This window comes from Danio rerio, chromosome 3 (assembly GCF_052040795.2).
Source record: "Danio rerio strain M-AB ecotype USA chromosome 3, GRCz13ab, whole genome shotgun sequence".
NCBI lineage: Eukaryota > Metazoa > Chordata > Actinopteri > Cypriniformes > Danionidae > Danio > Danio rerio.
In genome coordinates, this window is record NC_141023.1 from 6,887,280 (window position 1) to 6,908,212 (window position 20,933).

The 20,933-nt window shown below is 40.4% G+C and overlaps 2 protein-coding genes across 2 annotated transcripts in view; both read right to left on the reverse strand.

The window, feature by feature from the left end:
• Nucleotides 1-3,193: 3,193 nt before the first annotated feature.
• LOC141375036 (uncharacterized) lies at nucleotides 3,194-11,627 on the reverse strand. The gene is made up of 2 exons (XM_087243860.1): nucleotides 11,489-11,627; nucleotides 3,194-4,418 (listed from the first exon to the last, which is right to left on the reverse strand). Exon 2 carries the CDS (start codon nucleotides 4,411-4,413, stop codon nucleotides 3,673-3,675), a length of 741 nt encoding a protein of 246 aa, XP_087099986.1. The 5' UTR covers nucleotides 4,414-4,418; nucleotides 11,489-11,627; the 3' UTR covers nucleotides 3,194-3,672.
• Nucleotides 11,628-16,460: 4,833 nt separating this feature from the next.
• Nucleotides 16,461-20,933, reverse strand: part of zgc:173517 — a gene marked incomplete at its 3' end in the record, with an annotated part of 30,810 nt that continues 26,337 nt past the window's right edge. The window contains 2 exon segments of the mRNA NM_001110529.1: nucleotides 16,461-16,651; nucleotides 16,736-16,987. Of these exon segments, the coding sequence (NP_001103999.1) occupies nucleotides 16,461-16,651; nucleotides 16,736-16,987 (443 nt within the window).

Sequence of the window (20,933 nt, forward strand, 5' to 3'; positions counted from 1 at the left end):
GATATAAATTTAATTTAATAAGTCATTTATACATTTTGACATAATTTATTCGTAACTAACAAAGGCTATAGGCCACTTGGAAGTTGGAACAAAGAAATAAATTAAGGCCTATGTAACATCGTAACATCTTAGTACTCTAAATAGGCCTAGACACATGCACTTAGCCTTTAAATTGACCAACACACCAATACAAAGAAGTCTCTCCAAACAAATTAAATATAAATAAATGATAAATGATGACAGGTATTTGGCAATATTGAAATTAAGATAAAGGCTCTGTGGGATTTGTTTCGCCACTTCTCTTCACAATCTGGCCTTAAGGCGACGGTGAAGCTGAATAATAATATAATAATGCCAACATTAGCCTGTATACTCTGTCTACATTATGATTTTATGGTTAAATTAATATTTATTTCTAATTTAAAACCCCTTTACTCATCAAGATTAGGCTACGTGTTTTTGTGGAGGAACATTATTGAATCCTCTGTAAATGATGCACAGTCCTGCACCGAACACCCTTTCACTGCTGCTGCTACAGGCCGGGATGCAGAGTTCTGATCTGGCTAACTTTGCAACTTTTGGGTAGGATTGTTTGTCCATCTTTTACCAACAAAGAACATCCATTTAATTTTCCATGACAGCGGTTTCAATGTAGCGAGTGACCTCGTCATCTTTCCTGTCAGCTTGATGTGCTGTTTAGCGCTTTACCATAATACGAAGTGTATGAGTGACCGCCCAAATACCTTTGTAGCTAGCAGAGTTCTTTCTGAACTGGTGGCTGGCCTGACCTCAGTCAAAATTTGTTCTTTTTGACTTATCCGTCATCTTCGCAGGGAGGGATTTTAATGTTGTAACAACTGATTTAATTGCTTTCTCACGCTAATCAATTCAATTCAGCTTTATTTGTATAGCGCTTTTACAATGTAGATTGTGTCAAAGCAGCTTCATATAAATGGTCATAGTAACTGAAACAGTTTAGTTCAGTTTTTAGTGTTTAAGTTCAGTTCAGCTCAGTTTAGCTCAGTTCAGTGTGATTTAGGGTGCTTTCACACCTGTGAATCGATTCAGTTGTTCCGAAACAGAGATTACAATTATTACATTGTTGCTCTTTGCTCTTGGAGCGGTTCGCTTTCACACTGCAAAGGTTCTAATCGGACCAAAGAGGCTAAAACAAGTCACGTGTGAGTAAACTCTCCTTACATTGGTCAGAGTGTCAGGGTTTATTTTGCAGCGTCCCGCTCAGCTGTCAGGAGAGGTGGTGGTTTGGTGGTGATTGACAGGGTGCGCGTGATGTGTCTGAGGAGAGATGCGGTGGGGAGGGGTGAGAAGGGTGCGCGACGATGCCTATTTGAGGACCGGGAGGGAGACGCGAGACTACCGGGAGATCATCACTCGTTTGCGGGCATCCGGAGACTCGTGAAACTTCCCGCCATACTCATAATTCTCTCTTCATATAGCCGTATGCCTATTATATATCCATAAAACACTGTGATATAACCGCGCTCGGATCGGATCGCTTTCTCACTATAATCGAACCGCTCCAGGGTTCGTTTCAATCGAGCCGAGACCACCTCATTCAAGCGATCTTGGAGCGATTACTTTGGCGCGGAACAGAGCGCGATTGCCCTGTTCACATATGCCAAACGAACCGCGCTAACTGGGCAATCAAGACACGTTTCGAAACAAAAGTGTTGGTGTGAAAGCACCCTTAAAATCATTACTGAGAGTTCAAACACTGAAGAGCAAATTCATTGATGCGTAGCTCTACCAATCCTGAACCATGCGAGCCAGTGCAGTGGCGACAGCGGAGAGGGAAAAAAAACTTCACCTGATAGGAGAGTGAAGGAAAAAAAACCTTGAGAGAACCAGACTCAGTTGGGCACGACCATTTTAATTTCTCCGCTGGCCAAAAGTCTTGTGCAGAGACTTTGTAATCGAAATGCATCACCCGACCCAACCCCCTCTAAAATGATAGAAATTAAACCCGAACCCATCGGGCCTGCCAGGATCGGGCAAAGATCATCAGCTCTACTACACACTAGGGGTGTCACAATTAATTGTTTCTTCGGTGCACCACGATGCAAACGGGGACAATTCGATATCGGTTCAGTAATAGATCATAACCGGTTAATACATAGTGACGCCATTAATCTCTTATGCGCGATGTCGCAGTAGAATACTATGGCGAAGGATGCAAGAGCGAGTAAATAAAACGCTCCTACTACTTAAAAGGTAGATAATTATGCACAGTTTAACTGCTTGTGAGTTTGCTGGAAAGTCTTTCATTGACACTGAAGAAGGCACAGCTCATGAGCCGCGTTATTACTAATAGGGAGAAAAGCTGTAAACTCCATCTCTGCCTCTCTCTCTCTCACTTTGTACAATTGACCCGCTGACCTGTTTGCGAGGTAACTTTTCCTCTGCTCTTGGCTGTTAAAGCGATACTTGTGGATCCTGGCACGAGCGTGCCTGAGGTGCAAGTTTTCTCCACCGTGTCTATTACGGATTATCTGTGATAACAGAGTATTATGCACATACAGACTGTAACCGCGGCTGTTCTTCCCACTCATTGTTGAACAGCGCTTTCATTTCTAAAGCCGATCGCAGCTCTTTCTGTTGAGCGGATGAGGACAATAACCAATCATAGGGGCGTAAGACCTCGCCTGTCAGCGCTCAATAAAGCAAGCAGGAGAATATTTACATGAGTTTATTTGCTGTAAATGCTCATGCCGTCTTCTGTGCATGTGTTGGAGTTCTGTTTGATACATTCAGAAAGAGAGTTTTCTTTGAGCGGGTAAAAATAAGAGTGCAGTTCATATATCTTACTGCTGTATTAAAGAACAAAATTGAATTACAATAATATACAAATATTATTATAAAAATATGTGTTGTGAAGAAAAAAATGGAAATATGTATGGAAAGCATCGTCAATGCACCGAGATATCGAATTGAACCAAATCAATGGCCTGATAATGGTAACTGAACCTTGAGACGAGTGTAGATTCACACCTCTACTACATGTCAATGGACCCCTACATCCCTTCCTTGTAAGTTCAGACTTAGCAAGTTGGACTTGGAAAACAAACACCAGAGGACACGTCGGGTAAATCTTCAAAGGAAACAGTGTACTTTATAAACTCATTCACATCACCCTGGCTACACTGTTTCACTTAACAATAAAATAAAGACGTGATGTGAGGAAGTGTCTATTTTTATTTTGATATTGACAACTTTAGAAACACCAGAAATGTTGAGGTGTCGTGTAGCTACATATTTGTACAAGCGTCATCTTCACTGTTTGCATATTTATAACAAAATGGAGCCTAAAACATAACTGCCTCCTTTAATTTTCATTGAAAAATATGAAACACACCCAGCGGTAGATTATTGATGAACTGTCTGATGTGCGCTGCTCTCACCTGGGGTTCTGTGCTCAAAGCACTTACTGACTTCCTGGAGCTCAGACGTGCGCATACACATGCCAGAATGTATGTGTGGTCACGTGATGTGTGTTTTCAGCGGTGTAGTGTGGACAGAGAGGTGTTCAGAAACTCATGGTGAAACGCCAGTGTGAATGCAGATTGTTTTCATTTTAAAACTCTGTCTTAAAACTAAAATGTATTGGTGTAAACGGGGTCTAAGTGGTGACTTTTCATCCCCAAGGTTACAAGGTTACCCTCCAGTGTGAATCCTCTGATGTTTTTTCAGATGTCCTGAACGCCTGAATCTCTTATCACAGTGTGAACACTTGTACGGTTTCTCTCCAGTGTGAATCATCTCATGTGTCTTCAGAATTGATGACTGTCTGAATCTCTTGTCGCAGTGTGAACACTTGTACGGTTTCTCTCCGGTGTGAATCCTCTCATGTGTTCTCAAATGTACAGCCGTACGAAAGGTCTTCTCACACTCAAAGCACATGTACTCTCCCACAAGGGCGTGGATCTTCTGATGATTTATTAAACTATCTTGACGTGTGAAGCTATTTCCACACACAGAGCATGGATAAGGCTTCTCTTTTGTGTGAGTTCGAAGGTGTCTCTTCAGGTAGGATTCAATCAAAAATGTTTTCCCACACTGATCACATCTGTGTTTTTTCTTTCCAGTGTGGGTCAACATGTGTCTACCCAAGTTTGAGGAGTCTGTGAAACTCATCCCACACTGAGAACATGTAAACGGTTTCTCTCCGGTGTAGATCCTCATGTGATTAATAAGTTTTGTTGATTCCCTGAAACTCTTCCCACATTGAGAGCATGTGAACGGTTTCTCTCCGGTGTGGACCCTCATGTGATGTCCGAGACTCTGTTTGCTTGCCAGACTCTTTCCACACTGAGTGCAGGTGAATTTGTTCTTCTCTTTTCTCATCAGGGATTTATTTTTCTCTCTCGTTTTCTCATGACGGTGTGTCTCCTCCATCGAGACTGAAATAAAAATAAGAATACTGCACTTTAAAAAGTGAAAGTTGACCAGCACTACAGGAAACTCTGATCAGTTTTGGTGTATTTTTATAAATTCCACTTCATAAGCAAGATACACTGATCTTCCAATCATCAATTTAAAGACACAGATTACTCTGTTTCATCATTGACTTTAGATGCTTCCACACACAGACAAGAGTGTCTGCCAATGTTTCAGTATGCTTTATTACATCATTTACATTTACACACTCAGAAGTTCTTAATGGTACCAAAAATAGTGAATCATACCATATCATTTTTGAGACGCCTTTGTACGGCTAAAATCCACAAAACAGTGTTACCTGATGCAGAATGCTGATTTACAAGGGAAACAATCTTTTGAGACCTTTTTAAAGAGTTTCTATAGGTTTCAACATCAATTTAGGTTTCAACTAGTAAAAATGGCGATGTTTGAACTTGGTTTATTTACTAAATACTGAATGTAATAAAGCCCAAGGGTCCGTTCTTCGTACCTCGCTTAAATGATCTAAGATGATTTGGCAGATCCTGGATCTTTTAATCTTGATAACTGATCTCTTGCTAATTTGGTTCTTCAAACAAGTTCGCGAATCAGATTAGAATGTCTGGATAAACTGATCTGAGATCGCTGCGTGTGTTGTGAAGGACAGATCTATCGATCCTCGAAATCATGATCAGCAATGCAGCGATTGGCTGACGGCACAGCAGCGTAATGACATCATCTGATTAATATTCAATTATCCATGTGAGCAAAATTACATAAAATTAGCAGTAAATGGCTTGTTAAATATGACACGCGATAACCTTCCACATTTGTTATGAGCTGCAGGCTTTACACTTTCATGTGTCAAGAGTATTCATCATGTATTTCAATGCAAATCAGTGTATTTAGTTCTACATTTAGAAAAGAGTTTTATTATTGTAGCCGTTTTTTAATCGGTGTAAAGAATAACTGGTTGTTTACAAAAGCATTTTCATATTGGTAAAGGCATCTGGAACTTTTGTGAAGCATCAAAACACTGGCATATTAACTATCAAAACATGTTCATGACTGCATAAATGTATTATTGCTTTTAAAAAAAAGTCACATATTCTGCATTTCTATTATACACAATTTGTACTAAGCGATCTAAAAAGTTCATATAAATAAGTTTTCTCTTTGCACCACCAGATGGCAGTCTTTGTACTTTCATTTCGAGGGTGCAGATTGCATAAGTTTTATTAATATGTATAACTTTATTTATTTTATTAATAACTATAACTTTATATATATAGTTAAAAAATATGTACCATTTTCCCAAGTGTAAATAACTACTACTGTAATATAATATCAGAATTGGGAACATACTTTCTGTATTATCTTTGCTTGAACTGAGCCGATCTAATCCTGTTTATATGAATTGAACCTGCTCCCGATCAGGTTTGACCTAGCAGAACTGTTGCTATGACAACAACTCTCGGATCAGCTTTGAAGAACGAAACGATCCTGGATCGTGTCAAATCGTCAATATCCAAATCCAGCTAACTGAGTAATCCACGTACAAAGAACAGACCCCAACTATAGAGTGTTAGCTTGTGAACAGGGCCGGCATGTCCATAGAGGTGACCTAGGCGGCCGCCTAGGGCGGCGGAATAGAGAGGCCGGCGTCAACGACACTGCCCTCACCACCCGCACCCTCAGTTATATCCACATCTAGTGCAGTAGAATAGAGAGGGCGACATCCTCGACACTGCCCTCACCACCCGCGCCCTCAGTTATATCCGCGTTTAGTGCAGTAGAATAGAGAGGGCGGTGTCCCCGACACTACCCTCACCACCCGCGCCCTCAGTTATATCCGCGTCTAGTGCAGTAGAATAGAGAGGGCGGCATCCTCGACACTGCCCTCACCACCCGCGCCCTCAGTTATATCCGCGTTTAGTGCAGTAGAATAGAGAGGGCGGTGTCCCCGACACTACCCTCACCACCCGCGCTCTCAGTTATATCCGCGTCTAGTGCAGTAGAATAGAGAGGGCGGCGTCCCCGACACTACCCTCACCACCCGCGCCATCAATTATATGCGCGTCTAGTGGGGTAGAATAGAGAGGGCGGCGTCCCCAACACTACCCTCACCACCCGCGCCCTCAGTTATATCCGCGTCTAGTGGGGTAGAATAGAGAGGGCGGCGTCGCCGACACTACCCTCACCACCCGCGCCCTCAGTTATATCCGCGTCTAGTGGGGTAGAATAGAGAGGGCGGCGTCGCCGACACTACCCTCACCACCCGCGCCCTGAGTTATATCCGCGTCTAGTGGGGTAGAATAGAGAGGGCGGCGTCCCCGACACTACCCTCACCACCCACACCATCAGTTATATCCGCGTCTAGGGCGCCAGAATAAAGAGGGCGGCGTCCCCGACACTACCCTCACCACCCGCGCACTCAGTTATATCCGCGTCCAGGGCGGCAGAATAGAGAGGGCGGCGTCCCCAACACTACCCACACCACCCACGCCCTCAGTTATATCCGCATTTAGAGCGGCAGAATAGAGAGGGCGGCGTCCCCGACACTACACCACTACCCGCGCCCTCAGTTATATCCACGTCTAGGGCGGCAGAATAGAGAGGGCGACGTCCCCAACACAACCCTCACCACCCGCGCTCTCAGTTATATCCGCGTCAAGGGCGGTAGAATAGAGAGGGCAGCGTCCCCAACACTACCCACACCACCCACGCCCTCAGTTATATCCGTGTCTAGGGCGGTAGAATAGAGAGGGTGGCGTCCCCTTCACTACACCACTACCCGCGCCCTCAGTTATATCCACGTCTAGGGCGGCAGAATAGAGAGGGCGGTGTCCCCAAAAACTACCCACACCACCCGCGCCCTCAGTAATATCCGTGTCTAGTGCGGTAGAATAGAGAGGGCGGCGTCCACGACTCTCCCCTCACCACCCACGCCCTCAGTTATATTCACGTCTAATGTAGTAGAATAGAGAGGGCGGCGTCCCCAACACGTCTACCTCTCATCCCCTCAAATAAATCGCGCACTCTTCTCACCCCCCGGATTCCTCCTTGCTCTTTAGACACTCTATCTTACCCCCCCCCCCCCCCCCCCCCCAAAAGTCAAAATTATTAGCACTCCTGAGTATTTGTTAAAAATAAATATTTCCCAAATGATGTTTAACAGAGCAAGGAATTTTAACAGTATTTGCTCTAATATTTTTCTACTGGAGAAAGTCTTATATGTTTTGTTTTGGCTAGAATAAAAGCAAATTTAAATATTTTGAAACCTCTTTTAAGGTCAATATTATTAGCCCCTTCAGGTAATATATATTTTTGATTGTCTGCAGAAGAAACTACTGTTATATAATGACTTGCCTAATTACCCTCATTAAGCCTTTGAATTGCACTTTGATTTTGAATGTTTGTATTATAAAAAAATATCTACTAAAATAATGATATTTTCTGTCATCATAGCAAAGATAAAATTAATCGGTTATAAAAATGAATGATTAAAACTATTATGTTCAGAAATCTTCTTTACATTAAACAGAAATTGGGTAGGAAAGGGTCGCTAACATTCAGGAGGGCTAATAATTCTGACTTCAACTGCATATATTATTTTCCTCCCTGCAAAGGAAAGAGAAACAAATACAATAGAACAAAAATATGAAACAAACTGTGCTTTAAGCATCTTCACTGTAAGAAAAACACTTTAGCTACAAAAGTCTTCTGTCAAGAGCAGAGAGGGATTTTCTTGTTGTTTTATTAATCATGATAAAACAGGCGGCAGCTGTGCTCTGTCACTTTAATGGTTTCACTTTCTCGTGTCTTTTGATCCTCAAATTTGTTTTCCTGGTGCTCCTAATTTTTTTCTATTGCTCCTAATTTTTTTTTCTGGTGCTCCTAATTATTTTTCTATTGCTCCTAAGTTTTTTTCTGGTGCTCCTAATTATTTTTCTGGTGCTCCTAATTATTTTTCTATTGCTCCTAATTTTTTTCTGGTGCTCCTAATTATTTTTCTATTGCTCCTAATTTTTTTCTGGTGCTCCTAATTATTTTTCTGGTGCTCTTAATTATTTTTCTGGTGCTCCTAATTTTTAGTTCTGGTGCTCCTAATTTTTTTCTGCTGCTCTTAAATATTTGAAGTTGGAGCACCGGTGCTACAAAGTAAAAAAAAGTTAATTATTTCGAGCCCTGTATTTGGGGTGAGCCATATTTTTCTCCAATCAATATCAGGAACAAAAGAATTGCCATAAAAAGTAACATTTGGAACAGAGACAATTCCATTAAGAACTAAAGAGTGTATTGATTAGTTTGAAGAAGCTGCTGAGAAACAACATTTTCCTACCATTGTAATAGGGCTGTGCAATTTATCAAAAATTTGGTTTCGACCTTGGCTTCTAACGATGCGCATTATTCATTAATGTACATTCGAATCATTCATGTTTTTAAAAGCACGTTTTAAAAAAGCGTTTAAGAGATCGCATGCTGTGGTGTGCGCTCAGACTCGGAGACGAGCAGTTCACACACATCTAAAGTCATCTTTACGCGAGCGCTTTAATGGTCAAACAGGTGTCAAAACGCAGTGTTTAGGGATTATTCATATGAACCCTCATGTGTAATAAACAAAATAATTGAGAATCAAAAGAATCGTGAAAGAGAAACCATAATCAGAACTGCACTGCTCTTCCAGTTACAGCGCACAATATTCCCGCTGTCAAAAATCAAACAGCAAAAGGAGAAAATCCCTCACTGCTCCTGACTGAAGGACTTTTGCAGCTAAAGTGTTTTTCTGACAGTGAAGTTTGTTTCATATATTTATTCTATTGGATTTATTCCCTTCTCTTATTTACTGGGAGGAAAATAACTGAATATATACAGCTGAAGTCAGAATTATTAGCCCTCCTGAATTATGAGCCCGCTGTTTCCCCCCAATTTCTGTTTAATGGAAATATTTTTTTTCAACACACATTTCTAAACATAATAGATTTATTAACTCATCTCTAATAACTTATTTCTTTTAATCTTTGCTATGATGACAGTAAATAATATTTTACTAGATATTTTTCAAAATACAAGCATTCAAATTAAAGTGTGATTCAAAGGCTTAATTAGTGTAATTAGGCAAGTCATTATCCCCTTTCACACAGTGATACCGGTAAATACATGGAAAATTTCCGGAACGACTTTACCGGTAAGTTAAAAAAAGCGCTGTTCACACAGGCGAGGACGTTACGGATTTTTTTGGAAAAGATCGTTCACACATCCATTCCAAAACACCGGTAAATTCTGACATCATTAACCAGAAATGAGCTCTAAACGGCTGCGCTTGTGTTTGTAAACATTTGACTACATTACAAACTCTGTGGATGATCAGTATTGTGAACAACTCTGATGAAAACATATAGAGAAACACTTTCCCATGTCGAGATGTTCATAATATGTGTGTGTGCTGGTGCTCACGGGCTGTTTTACGGGCACACGCACAGCTTGAAAGTAAACAAACAGCGGCTTATCATAAGCATCTTATCAATAATTATTTACAAATTGGCATTAAGATGAACATATAATCGTTATCTGACTAACTTCTAGCAGCTAAATGTGTCTGGAAAAATATTCAAAGGCTTTTATTCTCATAAACCGCGCGGACGTGAATGCGTCTGACTGTTGTGATTGGCTAAAGCAGACGTCTCACGTCAGCACGTTCTAGACGTGCACGCGCTTATTACGGCAGTCTTCCTTCAGCGTTCACACAGCGCAGCATTCCGGCAAATTACCGGTAATGTTACAACTTCTCTTTCCGGAAAATAGCCAGAACGAATTTACCGGTATTTTCAAAAAGGGCCTGTTCACGCATACACACCTTTCCGGAAAATTGACGGTAATTTTCCGGAAAGGTCTGTATGTGTGAAAGGGGCTACTGTATAACAGTAGTTTCTTCTGCAGACAATCAAAAACATATATAGCTTAGGGGGGCTCATAATATCGACCTTAAATGGATTTTAAAATAATAAAAACTCCTTTTAATCTAGCCGAAATAAAACAAATCAGACTTTCTCCAGAAGAACAAATATAGGAAACACTGTGAAAAATTCCTCTGTTAAACATCATTTGGGAAATATTTATTAATAAAAAAAAATTCACAGGACGGCGAATAATTCTGACTTCAACAGTAATCGTTTTGAGTAATCCTGATTACAATTATGACCAAAATAACCGTGATTATGATTTTTTCCATAATCAAGCAGCCTTAACCTGTAGTAGACGGGTCTAAAGGTAGGAAAATAAAAGGATAGGGGATGCCTTGGAATAACCTAATAATTGTAGATGACATCAAATACAACAGCAGATTATTTAGGCGAGATGGGAACATTGAGTCCATTAAAAAAATTATTTATAATTTAATGAATGGCCATTTGGGGCGAAGCGGTGGTGCAGTGGGTAGCACTTTCACCTCACAGCAAGAAGGTTGCTGGTTCAAGCCTCGGCTGGGTCACTTGGCATTTCCGTGTGGAGTTTGCATGTTCTCCCCATGTGTATGAGTGTGTGTGAATGAGTGTGTATGGATGTTTCCCAGTGATGGGTTGCAGCTGGAAGGGCAACCCCTGCGTACAACATATACTGGATAAGTTGACGGTTCATTCCGCTGTGGCGACCCCAGATTAATAAAGGGACTGAGCCGAAAAGAACATGAATGACTGATAAATGGCCATTTGAACTAAATAATCACACAGTCAATTAAACAGTGCCAATTTACGCGTGATTCAAGACCGAACACAGCAAAGTAGCATTGTAAACAATATGGGGACTGTTAAAATGAACGAATGTGTGAATGTAAAATCAACTTTATCTCAATAACATTAACAGTAACATGTGGTTTTACTACGTAAAGTTGAATGATGACGAAACGTAAATGTTCAAACCAAAACAAACACTTTCCGAGCAGAAAACTTTTCCGGCTAACAAAAACAAACCTTAAAACAACGTTCTGGGAACCAACAGTAACGCGAACAGCCCAATAGAAACACTCTTGAACACTGAGTCGAATATAAACAAATAAACAAAGAAAGAAACATACCTGATTATGTATGAAGTTGCAGCTGAAAAGTCCAGTGTTTTCCGATCGCTTCACAGCAGAATAGCACAAGTCAGTGATCATTAAATAAACACTGCGGAGCTGAAATCTAACTGAAGCGAAGCCTCTTCATGTTTTCAACACGAGTGCTTCTGCTCAGCCATAGATATATACACTAGATATCGCATAGGGACCCTGAGCATGCGTCAATAGCGCCGCCACATTGGTACAGTGCTCCCAGGACAAGTGTCATTCAACCGCACTAGTCAAGACAGTGTTATTACGTGAAGATGCGGGACTTTGGCGCTGTCTACGGAGAAACAAAGAAAACAAAGCACAAAGGCAGAACATTTCATAGGTAAGATAAAGTTTTTTTTTCTGTTTTTGTATGTTCTGAACTTTTGTGCTAATCAGGTAACGTTATTGATGATAATACAGTCACTTACTGCATTCACCATACGGCAAAGTAGCTCCAACTCGCACTAAACACTCGGCTTATGCTAGTTTTGTTGAATAAAATCAGCAATAAATGCGAAAGAAATATGACAACGAGATGCTGCGCTGCCAGAAACTTGTATTATTGTCGGCTAACGTTAGTGAAAGAGTCGTTCGGGGGATTCATTCACAAACGAATCGCTCCCTCCGTCAGTATGAGAAGAGAAAGCAGGAGAGGAGGTGTGTTTCAGGACATGATTAGATTAAATTTAACAGGGAGGGTGAATAGTACATTTCTGTACACACAAGCACAAGCTTTTTGTCAGGAATGCCCGTGCGGTCACGGATCCATCAGAAAAGTGATGTAAAATTATATTTTCGTAATTAGAAAAAAAATTACATACTAACATCCAGGACAACTCCCGATCATAGATATATGTGTATATCTCTGGCTTTGGATTGCCACAGTCCTCCACTGTACCTTGGTCCCGCATTCATTTCAAAGGAGCGCTACCCTGTAGCAAGATGGCGGCGCTATTGACGCATTCCGTCATATAGACAACACAGGCCAGGCGACATCTAATGTATATATCTATGCTGCTCAGCTCTTGTGCATCCTTTCTTCATTTTCAGCAAACCACGCGTTTCAGAACATTACTGCCCTCTGCTGGTGACTCAGATCAGAAACCCTTTTCCATGTTTGTGGGGGTGAACATGATACAGGACAATGCGAGTTTTGTGGACAAGTAGAGACGGTAGAACATGTTATATTACACTGCGCGAAGTATGAAGATGAAAGGAGAGCACTTAGTAAGAATTTAGAAGTAAGAATTTAATTCAAACTAGATGACTTTCTACAAAACAACTCAGGAAATAAATGTTTTACCTTTTTATTGGAGAGTGGGTTAAGTCATAATGATCCACACTCCATACCAGTTAATGGCGGAAATAAATACACCATTTGTTGTTTGTCAACAGCCAAAAAATTGAAGACGAAGCTCCTCTGCTAGCATTTGCAACTTCATGGAGTCTAAATCGAGAAAAGCGTTTCCTCCAACACCCATTAAACCAAAACACAACATTCAAACAAAACAAAACACAATTACTGTCAAACATTTCTTCAAGACACGTCCACACGCATACATCTCGCCCCCAAGGGAACCCCAATATGGTTTAGTTGTTGATATTATTAACTTAAATGTACTTGCGTAAATTCACAATATTTCAATAAATAAATGAATGAATTAATAAATAAAAAGCAGCCACTAAATTGCTGTGGATTGATCAGCGCCACTGACGTAGCTGATTCACTGAGATTGCACACTTTTTATTGTGAAATTATTATTTTTGAAATTAAAAAAATGTTTTATCTGACTGAAAACCACAAATCCAAAAATAAAAATTAAATAAATAGATGCATTTTGAAATCAGCTTTTCAGAATCTATTTAGCAACTCCATTGTGTTGCTGGTTAACTTGCCAAAATTTTCAATGATTTTGTGGGTGCATTTTGCAAAAAGGTACATCAATAATAGAATATGTATTTATATATTGTGGCTCAAAAAGGAGCATGGATCAATCATATTATTAGGGTCTGTATAACAAGTGTGTGTGTGTAGTAATGTCTTTTGTTGTCATTTGTTTATTAATTCTTCATTAATTTTAGACATGGCATATACTGTATGTTGTACAATACAAACATGTGAAAAATAACTGACCTAAAAGGTGTTTTTAAACTAAATATGGATTTTTATTTGGTTTGCACGTGTACTTGCTGGATAATTTCAAGGAATAAATTGCAATATTTCAAGAGTAATTAATGAAATTAATTAAAACTTCATTATTTCATTTACCAGAAACAAAAATATAACATTACTCATCATTATTCACAATATACAGTCGAAACCAGAAGTTTACGTACACTCTAAAAACAGGAACATAACCGTTTAAAAAAACATGTCTGATGGTAAATCATACTAAGCATTTACTATTTTAGGTCTGTTAGGATTACCTAAATGATTTACATTTGCTAAACGCCAGAATAATGAGAGAATTTGTTATTATTTTTTAAAATTAATTTCTAGACAGTCGAAAGTTTACACACATTTCCTTGGTATTTTTTTAGCTTTGCCTTTAAACTGTATAAGTTTGGTCAAATGTTTTGGGAATCCCTCCACAAGCTTCTCACAATAGTTTGAAGGAATTTTGGCCCATTCCTCCAGAAAGAATTGATGTAACTGAGTCAGATTTGTAGGTTGTCTTGCTCGCACAAGCTTTTTTAACTCTCCCCTCAAATGTTCTATAGGATTAAGATCAGGGCTTTTTGATGGCCACTCCAAAACATTCACTCTGTTGTCCTTAAAGCACATTTTAACTAATTTGGCAGTGTGCCTAGGGTCATGGTCTGTTTGGAAGACCCATTTGTGGCCAAGTTGTAATTTCCTGGCTGATGTCTTGAGATGTTGCTTCAGTATTTCTACATGATGATCTTTCTTCATGATGCCATCTATGCTGTGAAGTGGACCAGTCCCTCCTGCAGCAAAACAGCCCCACAACATGATGCTGTCGCCCCCATACTTCACAGTTGGGATGGTGTTCCTAGGTTTGTAAGCTGCACCTTTGTCCTCAAATGTAACTCTGGTCATTATGGCCAAACAGTTCAATCTTAGCTCAGACCACAGGACATGTCTCCAAACATCTTTTCCCAGTGTAATTTAACCAATCGTAATCTGACTTTGTTGTTGATTCTGGCTTGATTTTTCCTTGTTGTCACTCAGTCTACCAGAAACTTCCAAAACCTCGACACCATCATCTGAGCTTTTTCAGGGGCAGAATAATCTTATTGTATTTAAACGTGACTTTCAAGAAAAGTTATAACAACTTCTTTAAGAAATCTCTCTCTCATTATTCTGCTATTGAGCAGAACAGAAACAAATGTGATAATCCTAACTTACCTAAAAGAGAAAATAGTTTAGTAACATTAGGATCTGACTTTTTAAAATGGTTATTTGCCTTTTAATACAGTGTATGTATACTTTTGGTTTCAACTGTATTCACAATTCATTTTTTTGTGTGCCATCCCAAGATTTAGTGTGGCCTTACTTGGCCACCCCTAAACGTACGTTCACACCGAAAGCGGCGAGAGCGTCCAAGGTCGCTCTGGCCGCCCTGGCGACAACGCTCTCTGCCTTCAGCTCCTGCGGCGAGAGCGTCAAAACTCGCTACATTGATCTCATATTTAAAGGAGCCGTTGCAGCATATCAGTTACATTCCTGCATAAGACATGTTTCTAGCGTGAAAATGTTGCGCACTTCTTACCAAATTCATACAACAATGGAAGATCAAGTTGCGTGTGGTGTGGCTTTGCTCTATTTATCCAATATGTGTCCATATGTCTGAAATATCCTGAAGCAGCAGTACTGTTTAGTACTGTCACATCGCGTGAGATTCCCGCTTTTTAAGATAAATTTATATAACATTAATGAACATCAGTAACTCTCCAGTAACTTATTTAATGTTCCTGTAGGAAAAAAATTGTAAATAATTGGAAATCTGGCGACCGCAATAATCAAACCCTTGGGAACAACTGTGGTCGGAACCAAAGTTCACAGGTCTGTGTTCTCTGAACTGCTATCAATTGATGGACGTCTTCATTCTGATTGCTTGCCGCCGAACAGCGTCATAGCTCATTACCATAAAGTTGACTTCATTTCAACTCTCCTCGACCCTCACGCCGGCGAAGACGCGCCGCGCTGCTCCTCGCCGCATTTCGCCGCCGGCTCTCATTGAAAATGAATGACTTCCGGCTACTTTGACGCTCTCGCCGCTTTCGGTGTGAACGTACGGTAAGAAAATTATCTGGGGGCGCCACTGATCTTGTAAACCCTATTTACAAACCCCCCTCCCCCCATTTCACGTACTGTTATATTGTGTGTGGTTATAATGGAAGTCAGTAGGGCAACCAACAGTAAATTAGGAAGAAAAAAAAGAAAAATCATCAAAAACAATACACTAAAGGCAATGCTGTTTCACATGTGCAAGACTTTAATGTAAAAAAAAAAATCCAGTGCACAAAGACTTTTATACTGAAAAATACATCATTTTGTGTGTTTTTCCCACCAAATCAGAGACATCATTTATGAATTTGACAATTAAGGAGTAAAAATCTTGTCATTTTCTAAGCAATTTAGTAGGTTTGATCAGGACTGAGGTTGATTAACAGATTAATGCAAAACTTTAAAAAGATACAATAATCTAATTCATTTTTACAGCAGTTCAATTCAGTAGATGTTTTCATCCCCAACATAACAAAAGGCCAGTAAATTTGCCCGGAGGGAATCGTTGAGGTTTTTTTTGCCAGAGTGTGTGTGTGTGTGTGGTCACCTGATGTGCGTTTTCAGCGGTATAGTGTGGACAGAGAGCTGTTCAGAAACTCATGGTGAAACGCCAGTGTGGACGCAGATTGTTTTCATCTTAAAACTCAGTTTTAAAACTAAAATGTATTGCTGTAAACGAGGTCCAAGTGGTGACTTCTCATTCCCAAGGTTACTCTCCAGTGTGAATCCTCTCATGCTTTTTCAGATGTGGCAACTGCCTGAATCTCATGTCGCAGTGTGAACACTTGTAAGGTTTCTCTCTAGTATGAATCTTCTCATGTGTTTTCAGATGTCCTGAACGCCTGAATCTCTTATCACAGTGTGAACACGTGTACGGTTTCTCTCCAGTGTGAATCATCTCATGTTTTTTTAGATGTGATGACTGACTGAATCTCTTGTCGCAGTGTGAACACTTGTACGGTTTCTCTCCGGTGTGAATCCTCGCATGTGTTCTCAAATGTACAGCCGTACGAAAAGTCTTCTCACACTCAAAGCACATGTACTCTCCCACAAGGGCGTGGATCTTCTGATGATTTATTAAACTATCTTGACGTGTGAAACTATTTCCACACACAGTGCATGAATAAGGCTTCTCCTTTGTATGAGTTCGAAGGTGTCTCTTCAGGTATGATTCAATCAAAAATGTTTTCCCGCACTGATCACATCTGTGTTTTTTCTTTCTAGTGTGGGTCAACATGTGCCTACCCAAGTTTGAGGAGTCTGTGAAACTCATCCCACACTGAGAGCATGTGAACGGTTTCTCTCCGGTGTGGATCCTCATGTGTTTAATAAGCTTAGCTGATTCTCTGAAACTCTTCCCACACTGAGAGCATGTGAACGGTTTCTCTCCGGTGTGGACCCTCATGTGATGTCCGAGACTCTGTTTGCTTGCCAGACTCTTTCCACACTGAGTGCAGGTGAATTTGTTCTTCTTTTTTCTCTTCAGGGATTTATTTTTCCCTCTCGTTTTCTCATGACGGTGTGTCTCCTCCATCGAGACTGAAATAAAAATAAGAATACTGCACTTTAAAAAGTGAAAGTTGACCAGCACTACAGGAAATAAATTCCACTTTATAAGCAAGATACACTGATCTTCCAATCATCAATTTAAAGACACAGATTACTCCGTTTCATCATTAACTTTAGATGCTTCCACACACAGACAAGAGTGTCTGCAAATGTTTCAGTATGCTTTATTACATCAGTGTTTAAATGCCCGCCCTCCTACTGGCTTTCCCCGCCCCCTAGAAGTTAATTATATAGGAATGAGAGTTTGCACGTTGACTTATTCTCTTAGGTAAGGCAAGATCTTCTCTTAAGGTTAATACTTAGAGGGAAAATGTTCTCAATGCATGAGAACCGGTTCTTGGTATCAGCCAATCACAATGACAAGGAATCAGTACTCTGTATTGATTGCAAAAATCCTGATCGGAGCATCCCTAGCTTTGATCCGACTTGGCTGTCAGAGCAGCAATACTCCCCCTAGCTGTACAGGACTGATCTTGGTAAGTCAGTAAATACACCCTTGGGAAAAAGAAGTATACTAAAGTAAAGGTCAAGTATACAAGTATAGTTTAAGTAAGTAAATAAGCCCATTAGGATAGACTGCAGAGACTAAGGCTACATACTTCGTAGATAAAAAAAAAGATATAAAAATAAATGTAATTTTTTGTTTGTTTGTAAAGTTCAAGTAATTGTTCAGTTGTTTACTGCTGTCATTAAAATAAACAATTTAACACCATGACTCCTTGTGTCGGTGTCAGGCTGAACAGCCGCGCCAAAAATAGTAAGTTCTTACAGTGGTAAGAAAATAACCATTTTAACCAATGTAAACATTACATCAGTCAACTCAAAAAGTTAAGCAATTTTACAACAACGTGCCCCTAGCCAGAGGGGGCCCCCACAGCCAAAAGGTCCAGAATTTGTCCTTTTAGTTTAGGGGTGTCACGATTTCAATTTTTAATCGAAATCGATCGAAATTTATGCTCAATTTTGATTATCGAATCAAAAAATAGAATCGTCGATGCTGCCACGCCCCCATGTCACGTCAGCTTGGCTTGCCAAGCTGGAAAAAAACAGGCTTGTTGAAGTGCTTGTTAAACTGCAGAAGCAGGAGACCCGTCGACAGAGCTTAAACCCTCTCCTCTTTCAATGAAGTCGCCGGTGTGGAAGCATTTTGGATTTCCAGTTAGTTATGTTGACAACGTTCGTGTTGTCGACAAAACAACACAGTTTTGCAAGCTCTGCTATGTACGTATTACGTACGGTTCGTCCGATAGACAACACCGGCATCGCGATCCTCCGCCCACCCCCGTTGCAAATCCGCTCGCGAAAAGTACACACTCAGGCCCTGTTTACACTGTCCGTGTTTTTAAAGGGCCATGAAACCCCTTCGTTTCAGCAGGGTGTTTTCACACCTCTACTTTGGAAAAAGTCAGAAAAGTGGGCGTGTCCAGCTCTGTTTAGGGGGGAGTGTCGGAGGAAGAAAAGTGGGAGGGTGTGGGAGTGTCTATTTGGGCGCGCGCGAGTTTCAGAGTCAAAATACTCACACGCAGGAGAAAGTGATGGTGTTTAACCTACATGGACATGTGTAGTCGAATTATTTGCCAAATTATTAAATGGTGGACTTTAACTGCAGTTTGGCTCTTTCATTCAGGGAATTCATTTATCCCACTCGTGACAAACAAGATATTTGATTCGAGGAGCTGCTCTAAGCGTGTATTTTCATGCAATGTTTGATACCACACGGCGAATGAGAGAAAAAACCCTCCGCATTTCCCGGAAACTTAGATGCACACGGCAGGTAGCGTCAGAAAGTCGCGTGTGTTATTCCGGTCACAAAATGCGGTAAAAACCCTACACGAGGTTAAAGTTTGGTTGTGGTGCTAACATGTTTACACTCGGTGCAATAGTTAACTTAGTTCGATACGAACAAACTGAATAAACAAAGAGCACTGGTCGCTCACTTACCAAATCTGTAGAGACAGGACAATCACCAGCAACTAGAGCCGCGTCTTTAAGAAGAGAAGACTACAAGCGAATCCGGATTTCAGCGTTTGCAGATGAGAACAGCTTTCAGGTAAACAATGTTCCTCCTTAGACACGCAAGTTATTGTTGTTGAGCGTCGCGTACACTGTTAATCCACACGTGAGTCTGCGCTCTCACAGAGAGAAAATGAAAACGAAACTTAACTGCAGCAAACTATAAAAGCAACACTTCACGCTTGTTTTGCCAACACAACGTGGCGTCTCTGTCGCGTAAAAACACGGTGACAGTAATGAATATTAATGAAGTTGCACAATAGAGCGCGCTGATTGGTTTGAACCAAGCCTTACTCATGCATTAATGCAACACACTGTAAGACGTAATAAGACACACTCTGGCACAGACGTCCAGTCTGCACGCTGGAATACACGCTATTATGTCATGACCGTGACGCAGCTTCAAAAATTCGTTTCAAACAGGAAGTACGAATTTGCTTGAAATAACGCAAAAACAACCAATTTACACTTTTTAGTGAAATATAGGTGTCCTAATAGTGTCTTTAGCAGTGTGGGACACATATACGACTGTCAACAGCTCAAACACATGTGTTTTGGTGTTTCGTGACCCTTTAAATGGCATTTGAGAAAGACAGCGATTTGATATCCACAGTGGCGTGTAGCATTTCTGAGCAGCCCTCCTTCCTCTCTACCTCTGAAAATGCACATCACGTGACCACACAGACCCACACACAGCCATGCGCTCGAGACAGCAGGTCCAGGCAGTCAGAGGACTGCTTCAATCTTTCACTCACTTGTACTTTGTCATTTTAGCGAACACCTCAGATACTGTTGGCTGGTTCCTGTTGGTTGTGCGTCTTTTTTACCGACGCCATTATAACGACACAGATCACTCCCTATTCACGAGTCCCGCAGAAAAAGTGATTGACAGGTGGTAATTATGTGTGTATCTTGCCTTTATTCATTTACTGTATGATTTGTTTATGGGTAAAACAAAGACCATGCAGGTCAGGTAGTTTAAACGGTAGGCTACAAATAACTAATTGGCCATTAATTAATTAACTATTCATAATCGAAAATTGAATCGTGCCTTTAGAATCGAAAATGCAATCGAATCGAGGATTTGGAGGATCGTGACACCCTTATTTTAGTTATTTTATGTAATTTAATATTATAGAATATATTTATTACATAAATAATGTAATATATTTATATTTAATATGTATTGTAATAAAATGTATTTTTAAATAACTCTGGCCACTAATTCGAATCCCATAGAGCCTCAAAGACACAATAATGTGATGAGTAATGAGTAATGAGTCACGTGACATAACCCACTGAGTGGTCACATTTGAATCTTTGATGCGACATAGTTACGCTGTTGATCAAAAAGAGCAAGTAGGCAGAAGAGGCAGGCAGCGGCGTCATTATCGCAAAATATTAAACATATGTTCATAAAGACTGCCAAACAGGTAAGCGACTTACTTCCTAACAGATGAAACTCTGCCCCTGAGGTTCTAGGCTAACTGGCCGCATTAGCCGGGACGTCCTGTATATTTATTGACTTGTCCAGTACATGACCTCCCTTTCCCTATTTCTGACATTTTTTAAATAACTGCCCGATGAGGGCTTTAA